The sequence below is a fragment of the Eptesicus fuscus genome, chromosome 8 (genome assembly GCF_027574615.1).
Source record: "Eptesicus fuscus isolate TK198812 chromosome 8, DD_ASM_mEF_20220401, whole genome shotgun sequence".
NCBI classification, from domain to species: domain Eukaryota; kingdom Metazoa; phylum Chordata; class Mammalia; order Chiroptera; family Vespertilionidae; genus Eptesicus; species Eptesicus fuscus.
Window position 1 is genome coordinate 103,086,523 of NC_072480.1, and position 13,031 is coordinate 103,099,553.

A 13,031-nucleotide genomic window follows, 5' to 3' on the forward strand; every position below is an offset into this window, starting at 1 on the left:
AGTCACATACCCCTGTCTACAGAGTCTGCCCCCCAACACATACCCCAGTCTACAGAGTCTGCCCCCAGTCACATACCCCTGTCTACAGAGTCTGCCCCCAGTCACATACCCCAGCCTACACAGTCTGCCCCCCCAGTCACATACCCCACCCTACAGTCTGCCCCCAGTCACATACCCCAGCCTACAGAGTCTGCCCCCAGTCACATACCCCAGCCTACAGAGTCTGCCCCCAGTCACATACCCCAGTCTACACAGTCTGCCCCCCAGTCACATACCCCAGCCTACAGAGTCTGCCCCCAGTCACATACCCCAGTCTACACAGTCTGCCCCCAGTCACATACCCCAGCCTACAGAGTCTGTTCCCCAGTCACATACCCCAGCCCACAGAGTCTGCCCCCAGTCACATACCCCAGTCTACAGAGTCTGCCCCCAGTCACATACCCCAGCCTACAGAGTCTGCCCCCCAGTCACATACCCCAGCCTACAGAGTCTCCCCCAGTCACATACCCCAGTCTACAGAGTCTGCCCCCAGTCACATACCCCAGCCTACAGAGTCTGCCCCTCAGTCACATACCCCACCCTACAGTCTGCCCCCAGTCACATACCCCAGCCTACAGAGTCTGCCCCCCAGTCACATACCCCAGTCTACACAGTCTCCCCCCAGTCACATACCCCAGCCTACAGAGTCTCCCCCAGTCACATACCCCAGCCTACAGAGTCTCCCCCAGTCACATACCCCAGTCTACAGAGTCTGCCCCCCAGTCACATACCCCAGCCTACAGAGTCTCCCCCAGTCACATACCCCAGTCTACAGAGTCTGCCCCTCAGTCACATACCCCAGCCTACACAGTGTACCCCTCAGTCACATACCCCAGCCTACAGAGTCTGCCCCCCAGTCACATACCCCAGCCTACAGTCTGCCCCCAGTCACATACCCCAGCCTACACAGTCTGCCCCCCAGTCACATACCCCAGCCTACAGAGTCTGTGCTGTGGATCGGCTGCCGACGCTCGCTCACTGCCTGGGGTATTGGTCTTCGCGATGTGGGGCACATCCCTCACGGCCCATAGGTTTCTCTCGTCTGTAAACAGGAATGACAAGCCCTTCCCACAGCTCTAGGCGAGTCCACAGACCAGACTCAGGGCTGCCCTGTGCACTGTCAGTGGTCAGGACACAACATGCCTCACAACTGCTGACCCAGTGAGGCGCCTGGCAGTTCTCCGTCACGGCTGGGCGGGCCCCGCCTGCTCTATCCACTCTCCGGGCAGATCTGGGGTGGGAGCCTGCTCCCTCCGTCTCCCGAGTGTGATGGAGGCTTCTCCTCCTTCCCGTCCCGTCACCGGCCCCCCCTGCGCGCCTCCCCCACATTCCCGCTCTGCTTCTGTGCGTTTGCCGGCCGCACTGTCACCTGCCCACGAGCACCCTGTCACTCCGGGAGAGATGGCGGAGTGGCCTGACCGTGGTGTTATGAATCTCAACCCACAATCTCAGTGGCCGCGCTGAGTATTTTAAAAGTGATACCTTATTTACTTTTAAAATACTTTTATTCGTAAAATATCTATACTAAATGTATTACCCTTTCTTTTTACTCATCGGTTTTCTGGTTTTTTTCTTTTAACTACCCTGTGCCTCCTTCGGTATCATCATCGCTTACGTGCGGTACCCGAGTCCCACCACCCCGGGGGCCGTACGTGACGATACGGGCACTCTGCCTCCTCCTCACCTTCAGGTTAAAGTCCCCTGAGCACTCCCTCTGCCAAAGCAGCTGAGGTCTGCCGCGTCCATCCCATGAGGCCAAGGCCACGCCTCAACCTGCTCCTCATCCTTCCAGAGCCTGACCTGCAGGCGGACACCACAGAACAGGCCGAGAAGCCTGGCCGGGTGGCTCAGTGGTGGAGCGTTGACCAATGAACAGGAGGTCACAGGTTCAGTTCCCAGTCAGGGCACATGCCTGGGCTGTGGACTCGATCCCCAGTGAGGGGGCCTGTAGCAGGCAGCCGGCCAATGATTCTCTCTCATCGCTGATGTTCTATCTCTCGCCCCCTCTCCCTTCCTCTCTGACATCAATGAAAACATATTAAACACAAAACGAAACAGGCAAAGGAGTCTTCGGGATCAGTAAGCCTCAAGGGGAAGCCATGATGTCACAGGTTTGCAAACGGACCGCGCGGCTTAAACTCCGCGGCCACGGCCTCCGCCTCCCCGGCCTCCGCCTCCCCGGCAGCCCCGGCTCCGTGCGATGGCCCGGTGTGGTGTCCGCCGCGCGGCGCTGCTGGAGTTGAACTCCGTTTGCCGCCCTCATTGCAGCTGACAGTGGAGACGCACATGGCTTAGACCCCGGGCCCTTCTCCGGCCGGGGCCTGGGCACGGCAGCCGGCAGAGGAGACCCACCCAGCCGTGGCCACCCGAGGAGCGTGCTGCTCCGGGAACGGACGATTTCATGAGAACATTTAGGAAGGCGCAAACAACCCCAGACCCAGGGTCACCGCGCTGCGGGGCACCGCACGCAGCCCGAGGGAAGGCACCGCCCTGAGCCTGTAATGGCGGCACCCAACGAGAACGCACAGATTGGGGGGCGGGGGGGAACGTTGGCCCGCGGGCCATGGAAGGCCGGAGAAACCATTGGGTCCGGCCCCGCCAAGGCATTCAGCCTGAGTTAATTAAACGTCTGACCAGACCGAGCAGGGTCATTGTTATGTGGATCACTTTCTCTGGCCCGCGGATGATGTCATAAATACCCACGCGGCCCTCGGCAGGACAAGGGCTCCCCGCCCCTGGTCTGGGTCCGCACGCAGGGTTCAAGGATCCCGCGTCTCCGGAGGGAATTCAGAGATGACAGTGTCATCTCCCAGTCACCGCAGGTGTCTTTCCCTGGTGGCTGTCCTCTGGCATCACTGACTGTTCCTTCCGTCCTGCCTTCCAGTTCTGGGTCTTTCTACAAATCCTCCGGAAACATGTCTATACCGTTCACAATGCCGCCAGCGCGGCCCGAGCCCACGATAGCCAGAGGCTCCACCTCTCAGCCTCTCCCTCTCCCGCGGCTGGAGGTGACCGAGATCGCAGGGTCTGCGGCAGGTCACCCGGTCCCTCATCTCCCGGAGCCCACGGGGAGCATCAGAGACCCCCGGCTCCACGCTGCTCACTCCCCAGGTCACCCGGTCCCCCGGAAGGCTTCCCCGTGGAAGGGTGTTCCGCTCACTTTTTACAAATTATCTCTCAGCATTTCTCATCTCTGGGGAGAAACCGAGTCATTGCACACGCCGGCCCTTTTAAGCAACCACTGTGCCCGCACTGCGTGCCAGGAGTGCCCCTTCGACTTGTTGGCACAACGTGTAATGTTTAAAGGCGTGCGTTGGAAATGCATGCTCGCGCGCCCTAAATCCCCAGCACAGGGCTGTCCTCATGACCCCCGCAGTGTTCACGTCACTCAGGCCCTGTCTTCCCACGGGGTGGAGTGAGGGCGCGTGGAGGGTGAGCGGTAGAGGGCGCCCCTGTGTCAGCGCAGGGGGCGCAGCCGCGCGCTGGGCCGGTGGTGGCCGCTGCTGGGGGTTCGCGGTGAGGGGTCTCCCTCTACCCTCAGGTCACAGCGAAACAGGGGGGGGTGAGGGGGTGCACGTACCCAGGCACCGCGTCTCGGTGCCGCTCCACAGCCCGCTCGCCAGGCACTCTCTCACGTGGGACCCCACCAGCGTGTAGCCCGTGTTGCACGTGAATATGGCCGTGGCCCCAAACACGGTCAGCGTCCCGATCTTGTTGCCGTTGGGGGGGAAGGACAGGCTTCCGCAGGAGATCACTGCAAGGGAAACGGCCGGACGGTGAGCTCCACGGGCCCCGCACTGCCGGCTCACGGCGAGCATCGTCCGGCCCGGTTCTCACCGGGACCAGGGGGTGTCTGCCGCTCAGGGGGGCCGACCGAGACCAGGGCGGTGTCTGCCGCTCAGGGGGGCCGACCGAGACCAGGGCGGTGTCTGCATGTGTCCGGGCTCATGGAGAGGACACGTGTGCTGAGTGCGCACAGCGGTGTCTGCACGTGTCCGGGCTCATGGAGAGGACACGTGTTCTGAGTGCGCACAGCGGTGTCTGCATGTGTCCGGGCTCATGGAGAGGACACGTGTGCTGAGTGAGCACAGCGGTGTCTGCATGTGTCCGGGCTCATGGAGAGGACACGTGTGCTGAGTGCGCACAGCGGTGTCTGCACGTGTCCGGGCTCATGGAGAGGACACGTGTGCTGAGTGCGCACAGCGGTGTCTGCACGTGTCCGGGCTCATGGAGAGGACACGTGTGCTGAGTGCTCACAGCGATGTCTGCCTGTGTCCGGGCTCATGGAGAGGACATGTGTGCTGAGTGCTCACAGTGGTGTCTGCACGTGTCCGGGCTCATGGAGAGGACACATGTGCTGAGTGCACACAGCGGTGTCTGCACGTGTCCGGGCTCATGGAGAGGACACGTGTTCTGAGTGCTCACAGCGGTGTCTGCACGTGTCCGGGCTCATGGAGAGGACACGTGTGCTGAGTGCTCACAGCGGTGTCTGTCTGTGTCTGGGCTCATGGAGAGGACACGTGTGCTGAGTGCTCACAGCGGTGTCTGCACGTGTCCGGGCTCATGGAGAGGACACATGTGCTGAGTGCACACAGCGGTGTCTGCACGTGTCCGGGCTCATGGAGAGGACACGTGTGCTCAGTGTTCACAGCGGTGTCTGCCTGTGTCTGGGCTCATGGAGAGGACACGTGTGCTGAGTGCTCACAGCGGTGTCTGCCTGTGTCTGGGCTCATGGAGAGGACACGTGTGCTGAGTGCTCACAGCGGTGTCTGCACGTGTCCGGGCTCATGGAGAGGACACGTGTGCTGAGTGCGCACAGCGGTGTCTGCACGTGTCCGGGCTCATGGAGAGGACACGTGTGCTGAGTGCGCACAGCGGTGTCTGCCTGTGTCCGGGCTCATGGAGAGGACACGGGTGCTGAGTGCTCACAGCGGTGTCTGCACGTGTCTGGGCGCACTCACCTCTGCACCGGGGCCGCTGCCCGCCCGCGCTCCACGTCCCGTTGGCCTGGCACCGCAGCAGCCTGGCGCCCTCCAGGTAGTGCCCCGGGCTGCAGCTCAGCACCACCTGCGCGCCGAACTCGTTGGGGGACCCCGCCACCAGCCTCCCGGTGACGTGCTCCGAGAGCTGCGCCTCGACGCCGGGGCACGTGACGGCTGGAAGAGAGGCAACTGAGCGTCAGCACCTCCCCTCCCGCACCGCTGTGCCGCGTCTCGTGGGAGAGGCCTTCCTGCCCAACCCTCTGGCTGGAAAGCCGTGCCGGTGCTCCTTCCTCCGGGCCCCGCCCCACCGTCACGCGGTGCTCTCACGTGACGGCTGGAAGAGAGGCACGCTGAGCGTCAGCACTTCCTGCACGCCCCCCACTGGGGATGGAGCCCCCAACCCCGGCATGTGCCCTGACCGGGAATGAACCGTGACCTCCTGGGGAATGAGGGTCACACCGCCAGGCCCCAGAGCCCCACTTCCCTCCCTGGGAGCTAACATCGCAGCCAGCACCCACAGGCCTGGCCCGGTTGGGCCTGAAAGAGCTGGCCGGGACCCTCAGCTGTCAGCGGATGCTAAGAAACACATTTTACTTTAAAGTTCTAACAAGCTCATTAAAGCTGGCAGGCGGGACCCTGCAGGGAGCCCCCCCCCCCCCCCAGGAGCCCCCAGGGAACGGCCGCACTCACGTTTGCAGGCGGGCGGCGTCCCTCCGTGGCTCCAGGTCCCGTCCTCCCGGCACACGGCCGTGGCCCGCTGGCTGCCTTCGAGCGTGAAGCCCTCGTCGCACTCGTACGTGACCTTGCTGCCCAGGGTGAACTCGTTCCCCGCGAAGGAGCCGTTCCCCGGGGCCTCGGGGATGCCGCAGGACACGGCTGCGGGAGGCAAACGCGGTCAGTTAGTTACCAGCTTTCCCTGGTCCTCCAGCTGCGTGGCCGCGTGCTCTGGATTCCCGTTTCCAATGGACGGCACGCACATGACGCGGCGCCAGCGACTGAGGATCTCGGAGTGAACGAGACACCATGAGCCGCCGATCAGAACCACACGCCCCAGGCTGCTCTTCCAGGACCGAGCCCACGGCTGTGGCCCCTGAACCACCTGCCGCGCTCTCTGATCAGCGAGGACACACTCCCCGCCACCGAACACGGGAGAAAGGGGCCACATGACACCTCAGCCACAGAACCCGTCGCTGTGTGGCCTCCTCGGCGCTGAGCAGCCCCTGACTCCGGTCCCCAAATCCCCCTTCTTATTCACTGCACCCCTCCCCCCCCCCCGCCACCCCCCGGACTCATGTTCCTACAAGTTCTGTTAAAGGCCAGCAACGGGGCTACAACGCATCCCCGATCCGAACGTCTGTTAGTTTATAAGTCACCTGCCCGGGGACTGGGCCTCGCGGCCGGAGCTACAGGGGGTTCGGGGGGACACGGGGTCAGGAGGCTGGGCCAGAGGTCGGCGCCCATCACTCTGAAGGCAAAGGCTGGGCGAGAAAACGCGGCCCGCGAGGAAGGACGCTGGGGAAGCGCGCCACGGGCAGGGTCCCACAAAGCACTTCTTTCTCCGACCACCGCTCCGGTCCTGCCCCGTCTGCGAGGCAAAGACGCCTTCTCCGGGCCCCGGCCCGTGCCGCTCAGGGGGCGGGCACCCTCCCACGCACCCAAAGGCTGCTGGTTCGGTCCCCAGTCGGCGCACATGGCCAGGGGGTGGTAGGGAGAGTGCAGGAGGCAGCCCATCAGTGCTTCGCTCTCCCAGCGATGCTTCTCTCCCCTCTCTTCCTCTCTCTCTCAAGATCAATAATAACACCGAAAAATGTGACGTTCCCGCTTACTCTCCCATCATTCACCTGGGGCTCCCTTTAAAGAACGAACCAACGAACGAATGAATGAATGAATGGTGAAGAAGTAAACTCTCCGGTGAAACGGCTCCAAGTCCCACGAGGGAGCCCGCACAGGGCAGGCAGCTTCCCCTCCCAGCAGCACCTGCCCGTCCAGGCGGCTCTGCCCAGGGAGCCGTGAGGACCTCACCGGGGACTCCTTTACCCCAGCACCTAAAGGGCTCCCACAGGCAGGTCACACTCAGATTCCCGGGCCCAGGACACGGCCACGGCTGCCCCGAGCAGGCGGCTCTCAGTCACAGAGGAGAGCGACCCAACATTTAAAGAAAATGAAAAGCGTTTTTTCTTTTGAAAGAAACTTACTTTTGTTTTAAAGAAAAAAATCATCACCCTTCCTAATGGACCTGTGTGTGCACCTGGCATTAAAGAGGGTTTCTGAGGGGGATGTGAGCCCTGAGCCAGGGGGCGGAGCTCTGAGTGAGATCCACGCCTGCCACTGGCTCCTAGCGGCCAGGGGGCGGAGCTCTGAGTGAGATCCACGCCTGCCACTGGCTCCTAGCGGCCAGGGGGCGGAGCTCTGAGTGAGATACTTGTCTGCCACTGGCTCCTAGCGGCCAGGGGGCGGAGCTCTGAGTGAGATCCACGCCTGCCACTGGCTCCTAGCGGCCAGGGGGCGGAGCGGCCAGGGGGCGGAGCTCTGAGTGAGATCCACGCCTGCCACTGGCTCCTAGCGGCCAGGGGGCGGAGCTCTGAGTGAGATCCACGCCTGCCACTGGCTCCTAGCGGCCAGGGGGCGGAGCTCTGAGTGAGATACTTGTCTGCCACTGGCTCCTAGGCAACCAGAGAAGCTGACATCCCAGGAAGGAGAGGAAACCAGGGGAGGGTCTATTTATAAACCATAATCAGCTTTCAAAGGCCAACACATTTCCTCACGAATGTAAACCTCAGTCAGACAAGACTCTGAACACTTCATGACTTCAAAGACCTCAATTAAAAATTAAAATGCCGTCTTTGAAAATCCGACTTTTATGTGTTTGACAGAAAACACACAAAAAAGGCGTAAAATATTGAAATCGACTTTAACAAGCCCTAGATTCGAGAGACCAAAAGCAAACGAATCCACAGCATATCGCTCCAAGAACGAGTTGTCACCTAAAAGAAGGGAAGTTCGTATTCGTAGTTGATTTCTTAAATGACTTCAACTGTAAAAAAAATTACTTTGAACCTAAATGAGAAAACACATTTTTCCGTTTGAAATGAGACGCAGTGAGCGTTAGAATGACCCTGCGGCCCCTCTGGCTCCGGGCGAGGCGCGATGAAGCCGGTGAAGGCCAGGACTGCGGGCACGCCCGCCGAGCGGACTCTGTGCTTTCACAAGCCCACGGCAGTGCGCCCTCAGCTCCCGCACAGCCCGGCTCCGGCCCGTCAGCGTGATGGCAGAAAGGGGTTCAGGTGAGGGGGAGCGTCTTACCCTGGCACAGCGGAGGCAGGGCGTCCCACTGGAACATGCCCACGGGGTTCCGCGTGCACGTGGCGTTGCCGCGGCCCACCAGGCGGTGCCCGGGCTGGCAGGCGTAGTGCACCGTGCTGCCCAGCGTCCCCGCCGTCCTGTTCAAAACGCCGCCGTTCCTCGGCGTGTGGGTCAGGCTGCAGTAAGGGGCTGCAGGCAGACAGACGCACAGGCAGACAGACAGACAATCGTAAGTGACCCGCCACCCCCTGCGTCGATGATGTCGGGAACAGCTCTGCTGTTCGAATAACAAGAAATCAGGTACAGTGTGTAACCGGCTCTAAAATGTACCCCCACACCCGCGCCCGGAGGACTCAGGGGAGCAGGAACCGCCCTCACTGCTGGGAGCCACAGGGGAGGCCTCCCTCAGGGAGAGCCGGTTGGTGATCTCTGACAGAACTACACCCGCCCTTACCAGGGGATCACTTATAGAATTAACAGCATTATGATCGTATCTTCCTGTTTGTTCCCTTAGCACCTAAACAGAGTTTTAGGTTAATTTATGGAATTTTGTCTTTTGGGAAATGTCTTTGCTTTCCATGATAAGGCGTTCAGTGGATGATGATATGAGCAACATAGTTTTAAATGTTTGTTTTCCCTAACTACATTTAGAGACATCACGCAGAGCGTTCCCGTCACATTATTTCTACTGAAGTTCACTATTCATCTTCAAAAACGAGGCTCCTATCTTCCTAATTTTTCCCTTTTAATATATTTATGGATTTCAGAGAGGAAGGGAGAGGGAGAGAGAGAAAGATCAATGATGAGAGAGAATCATGGATCGGCTGCCTCCTGCACGCCCCGCACTGGGGATGGAGCCTGCACCAGGGCATGTGCCCTGACCGGGAATCGAACCCTGACCTCCTGGTTCCAAGGTGGACGCTCAGCCCCTGAGCCGCACCGGCCGGGCTGTCTAATCTGATGAAAATGCGATCATCCATGCGCGTTCCATGCAGTCGCCGGCCCCCGCTCACCTGAGTAGCGGATCTTGAAGCCCTTCTTGCTGGTGGCGTGGTCCGTGGACCAGCGGAGGAACAGCTGGTTGCCTCTGCTGGTGAAGTGCGCCTGCTCCGTGTGGTTCCCGCTCAGCACCACGAGCAGGGGGCTCTGCCCGGAAGAGCCTGTGAATCAAACACAGACGCTTACACGCACCTGCCAACACGGCACCTGTCAACATGGCACCTGCCAACACAGGCCTGCCCGACACGGCTGCTTTCAATCGTGTCCCGCTGGGCTCCACACGTCCCACACGGAGCTGGCCCTCCCCAGGAGGAGGAGAGAATTCCCGGTGAAAACAGCGGCAGGTGCCTGACCTGCTACAAAGGCACAGCCCATCGGAGCGATTTCAGGGGTGTGTGCTATCGACACCCTCACCCTTAAATCAGATGCACCCCACCTTTAAAACAGCAGTCACTGGGTGCACAATGCACAGCCCGTGGGCCCGAGACCACGGACAGTGCCGAGCCCCGTATTTCTATGCTTTTCCCTGTACCTCCCCCCCTCCCCGCTTGCAGGAAGGACGTGGGCTCCTCGCTGGCACCCCTGAACTGCAGCTCCCCCGCCTTGCGCTTCGGGACCGTCATTACGTAAAGTAAGGGCGACCGGGACGCAGCCCGCGGTCCCAGGACCCGCAGGTCACCGGCAGGGAGGCTGTCCACGGGGAGATGCTGGGCAGAGGGACGCTCACGTCCCGGGGACCGAGGAGGTCCCTGAGATTCCATCACGCCACGCAGAACACAGCGCCAATTCCAACTTCCAAACTGTTTCTAGGATTTTCCACTTACTATTTTGGACCACAGTTGTCAATGGGAAATTGAAAAGGTGGATAAGGGGGGATGACGGCACGCTTAAGAAAACACCTCTGAAAATGAGAACACTCCGTTCCTACGTGTGTACGTGTCAATTAATTTCCGCCTTAGCACTCCATCTTGGCCATACTAACGTTAATCCGTGCAGTGTCTATCCAGATGAGCAATTCGGTTATTACTATTCATCAGCCAGTAAAAGGCATACGGACACCCATAGAATGAATCGGAATCAATTACAGTAAGTTTATGTTCACTGAATTGATTATTTACCAGAACATAATGACAAATTTTCCCAAACATGTGAAAACCCTATTATTATGTGCAGCCGTAATTGCATGTTGGTCTAATTTCCTGGGGTATGATAAAATTACCAACATCAGTTTCAGTTCCCATTGACGATTCAACCGCACTTTCATTTCCGGTATCGCATTGATCTATTAGAAAGTCTAGCAGAGCCCTGGCCGGGGTGGCTCAATGGTTAGAGGACCAGCCCATAGACTGAAGGGTCACAGTGTATTCCCGATCAGGGCACATGCCCAGGCCGCGGGCTCGATCCCGGGTCTGGGTGCGCAGGGGAGGGAACCGAATGATGCTCCTCTCTCTCCTTCTCCCTTCCTCTCCCTCTCGATTCAATGAAATGCATATCCTCAGGTGAGGATTTTTAAAAAGTTTATTAGAATCATATAAAAATAGATGAGACTAATTAAAAAAACGGTTTATTAAAGACCGCTGCAGCATTTACCATCTAGACATCTCTGTGAGCCGTTATCTCTATATATTTCTAGTAAAGTAGTCACATCGAATCGAGTACCTTTATTTCCTAAATCTTAAACTTCCTAAAAGGGCTTCTGAATGAATCTAATTCTCAGCGAGAAGCGAGGAGTGGTGTGAGGGCATCTGCCCTAAGTCCCACGTAGAGAACGATGAAAGGTCGGCAGCACGCTGTCAGTGCACCGCGCGTTTTCTGATTGGTTAACGGCTGCCGCGTTGACCGAAGGTTCATGGTTTGCGGCCCCGGACTCTGAGGTCGCCCAGTGCCAGAGGAACTCACTTCCTGTCCGGGGACATGCAGTGTAACGCGATAACGTCTCCACGTTCTTGGGAGACGAAAACCTTATGAGGGTGTTGCTGGCACCCCAGGCAGAGGTCACGGGACGCGAACCGCCCTGAGAGACGTACCGTCAAACACCTCCAGGGCGTCGAACTGCCTCTCGCTCTGGAAGCTGTCCACGAAGAGGGTGATGTTGTGGCGGGGCTCCACGCGGATGGTCCAGGAGCAGGTCTGCGAGTTGAAGTAGTTGCCGGGGTACCCCGGGCTGAGGATGACCCCCGAAGACTCCGTGCGGACCTCATTGGCCGGGCATTGTGCTGGGAGGGACGGGAGAGTTCTCCTTCGCAAAGTGACCGCTCAGCGGTCAGCGTCCTCCCCGCGTGTGCGGGGCAGGGAGGGAAAGGCGCTCCCGCTGCCCTCTGACCCGGGGAAGGCGGGACACACGGCAGGGGACAGCGCTGACTGACAACGGTACACGGTAACATCGCCCCGCCAGCCAGGAGAGCGTGACGCATGTACGGCATGTGAGAGAATGATGCATGCATGACATAAGAGAATGATACACATATGACCTACAAGAATCATATATGTAAGTCATATAAGAGAATGATGCTTGTATGGCATAAGAGAATGATGCACATCCTATATAATGAAGAGGTCATATGCAAATTGACCATCACTCCAACACACAAGATGGCCGCTCCCATGTGGTCAAAGATGGCCACCACAAGATGGTTGGCAGGGGAGACCAGTGTGGGTGATTAGGCCAGCAGGGGAGGGCGGTTGGGAGGAACAAGGCCTACAGGGGAGGGCAGTTGGGAGGGACAAGGCCTACAGTGGAGGGCAGTTGGGGGCAATCAAGCCTGCAGGGGAGGGCAGTTAGGGGTGACTGGGCCAGCAGGGGAGGGCAGTTAGGGGTGATCAGGTCTGCAGGGGAGGGCAATTTTGGGTGATCAGGTCTGCAGGGGAGGGCAGTTGGGGGTGATCAGACCTGCAGGGGAGGGCAGTTGTGGGTGATCAGGTCTGCAGGGGAGAGCAGTTGTGGGTGATCAGGCCAGCAGGGGAGAGCAGTTGTGGGTGATCAAGCCAGCAGGGGAGGGCAGTTGTGGGTGATCAGGTCTGCAGGGGAGAGCAGTTGTGGGTGATCAAGCCAGCAGGGGAGGGCATTTGGGGGAGGGACCAGGCCAGCAGGGGAGGGTATTTGGGAGGAACCAGGCCTGCAGGGGAGCTCGGGCTGTGCCTGAGGCTGAGGAGCAGGTCCAGGCTGAGACCCATTCCCCTGCCCGAACCTGGGCCTGCAGGTGCCAGGGTCCCCGAGGAGCTCAGGGCCTGAAAGGAGCCTCCATTCCTTAAAGGAACCCAATGTGCCTCCTGTTGTGAAATCGTAAAATATAATTAACTTTAGCTTAGCTTTTTGGCTTCTTTTTTGCATTTTTAAAAAATATATTTTTATTGGTTTCAGAGAGGAAGGGAGAGGGGAGAGAGAGAAACATCCATGATGAAAGACAATCATGGATCAGCTGCCTCCTGCACGCGCCCACTACTGGGGATCAAGCCTGCAACCTGGGCATGTACCCTGACCAGGAATCGAACCCAGGACCCTTCATTCTGTAGGCCGACACTCTATCCACTGAGCCACACCAGCTAGGGCATAGCGTGATTTTTCTTTTTGTTTTTTAAGAGATAGAGGAAGGGGGAGGGAGGAAGAGAGAAAGAGAGAGAGGGAGAGAGAGAGAGTATTGGAGTGTATTGGTGGCCTTTCCTACACGCCCCAACTGGGGCTCGAACCCGAAACCTTTGGTGTACGGG

The 13,031-nt window shown here is 59.1% G+C and overlaps 1 protein-coding gene across 1 annotated transcript in view; it reads right to left on the reverse strand.

Moving 5' to 3' along the window:
• The window catches only part of CSMD1 (CUB and Sushi multiple domains 1), a 694,425-nt gene that overhangs the window by 38,912 nt on the left and 642,482 nt on the right, over nucleotides 1-13,031 (reverse strand). Inside the window, exons 47-52 of the mRNA XM_054719948.1 lie at nucleotides 11,351-11,539; nucleotides 9,338-9,484; nucleotides 8,325-8,513; nucleotides 5,712-5,897; nucleotides 5,001-5,195; nucleotides 3,620-3,793 (exon numbers count right to left, since the gene is read on the reverse strand). Of these exons, the coding sequence (XP_054575923.1) occupies nucleotides 3,620-3,793; nucleotides 5,001-5,195; nucleotides 5,712-5,897; nucleotides 8,325-8,513; nucleotides 9,338-9,484; nucleotides 11,351-11,539 (1,080 nt within the window). The remainder of the gene's footprint in view (nucleotides 1-3,619; nucleotides 3,794-5,000; nucleotides 5,196-5,711; nucleotides 5,898-8,324; nucleotides 8,514-9,337; nucleotides 9,485-11,350; nucleotides 11,540-13,031) is intronic.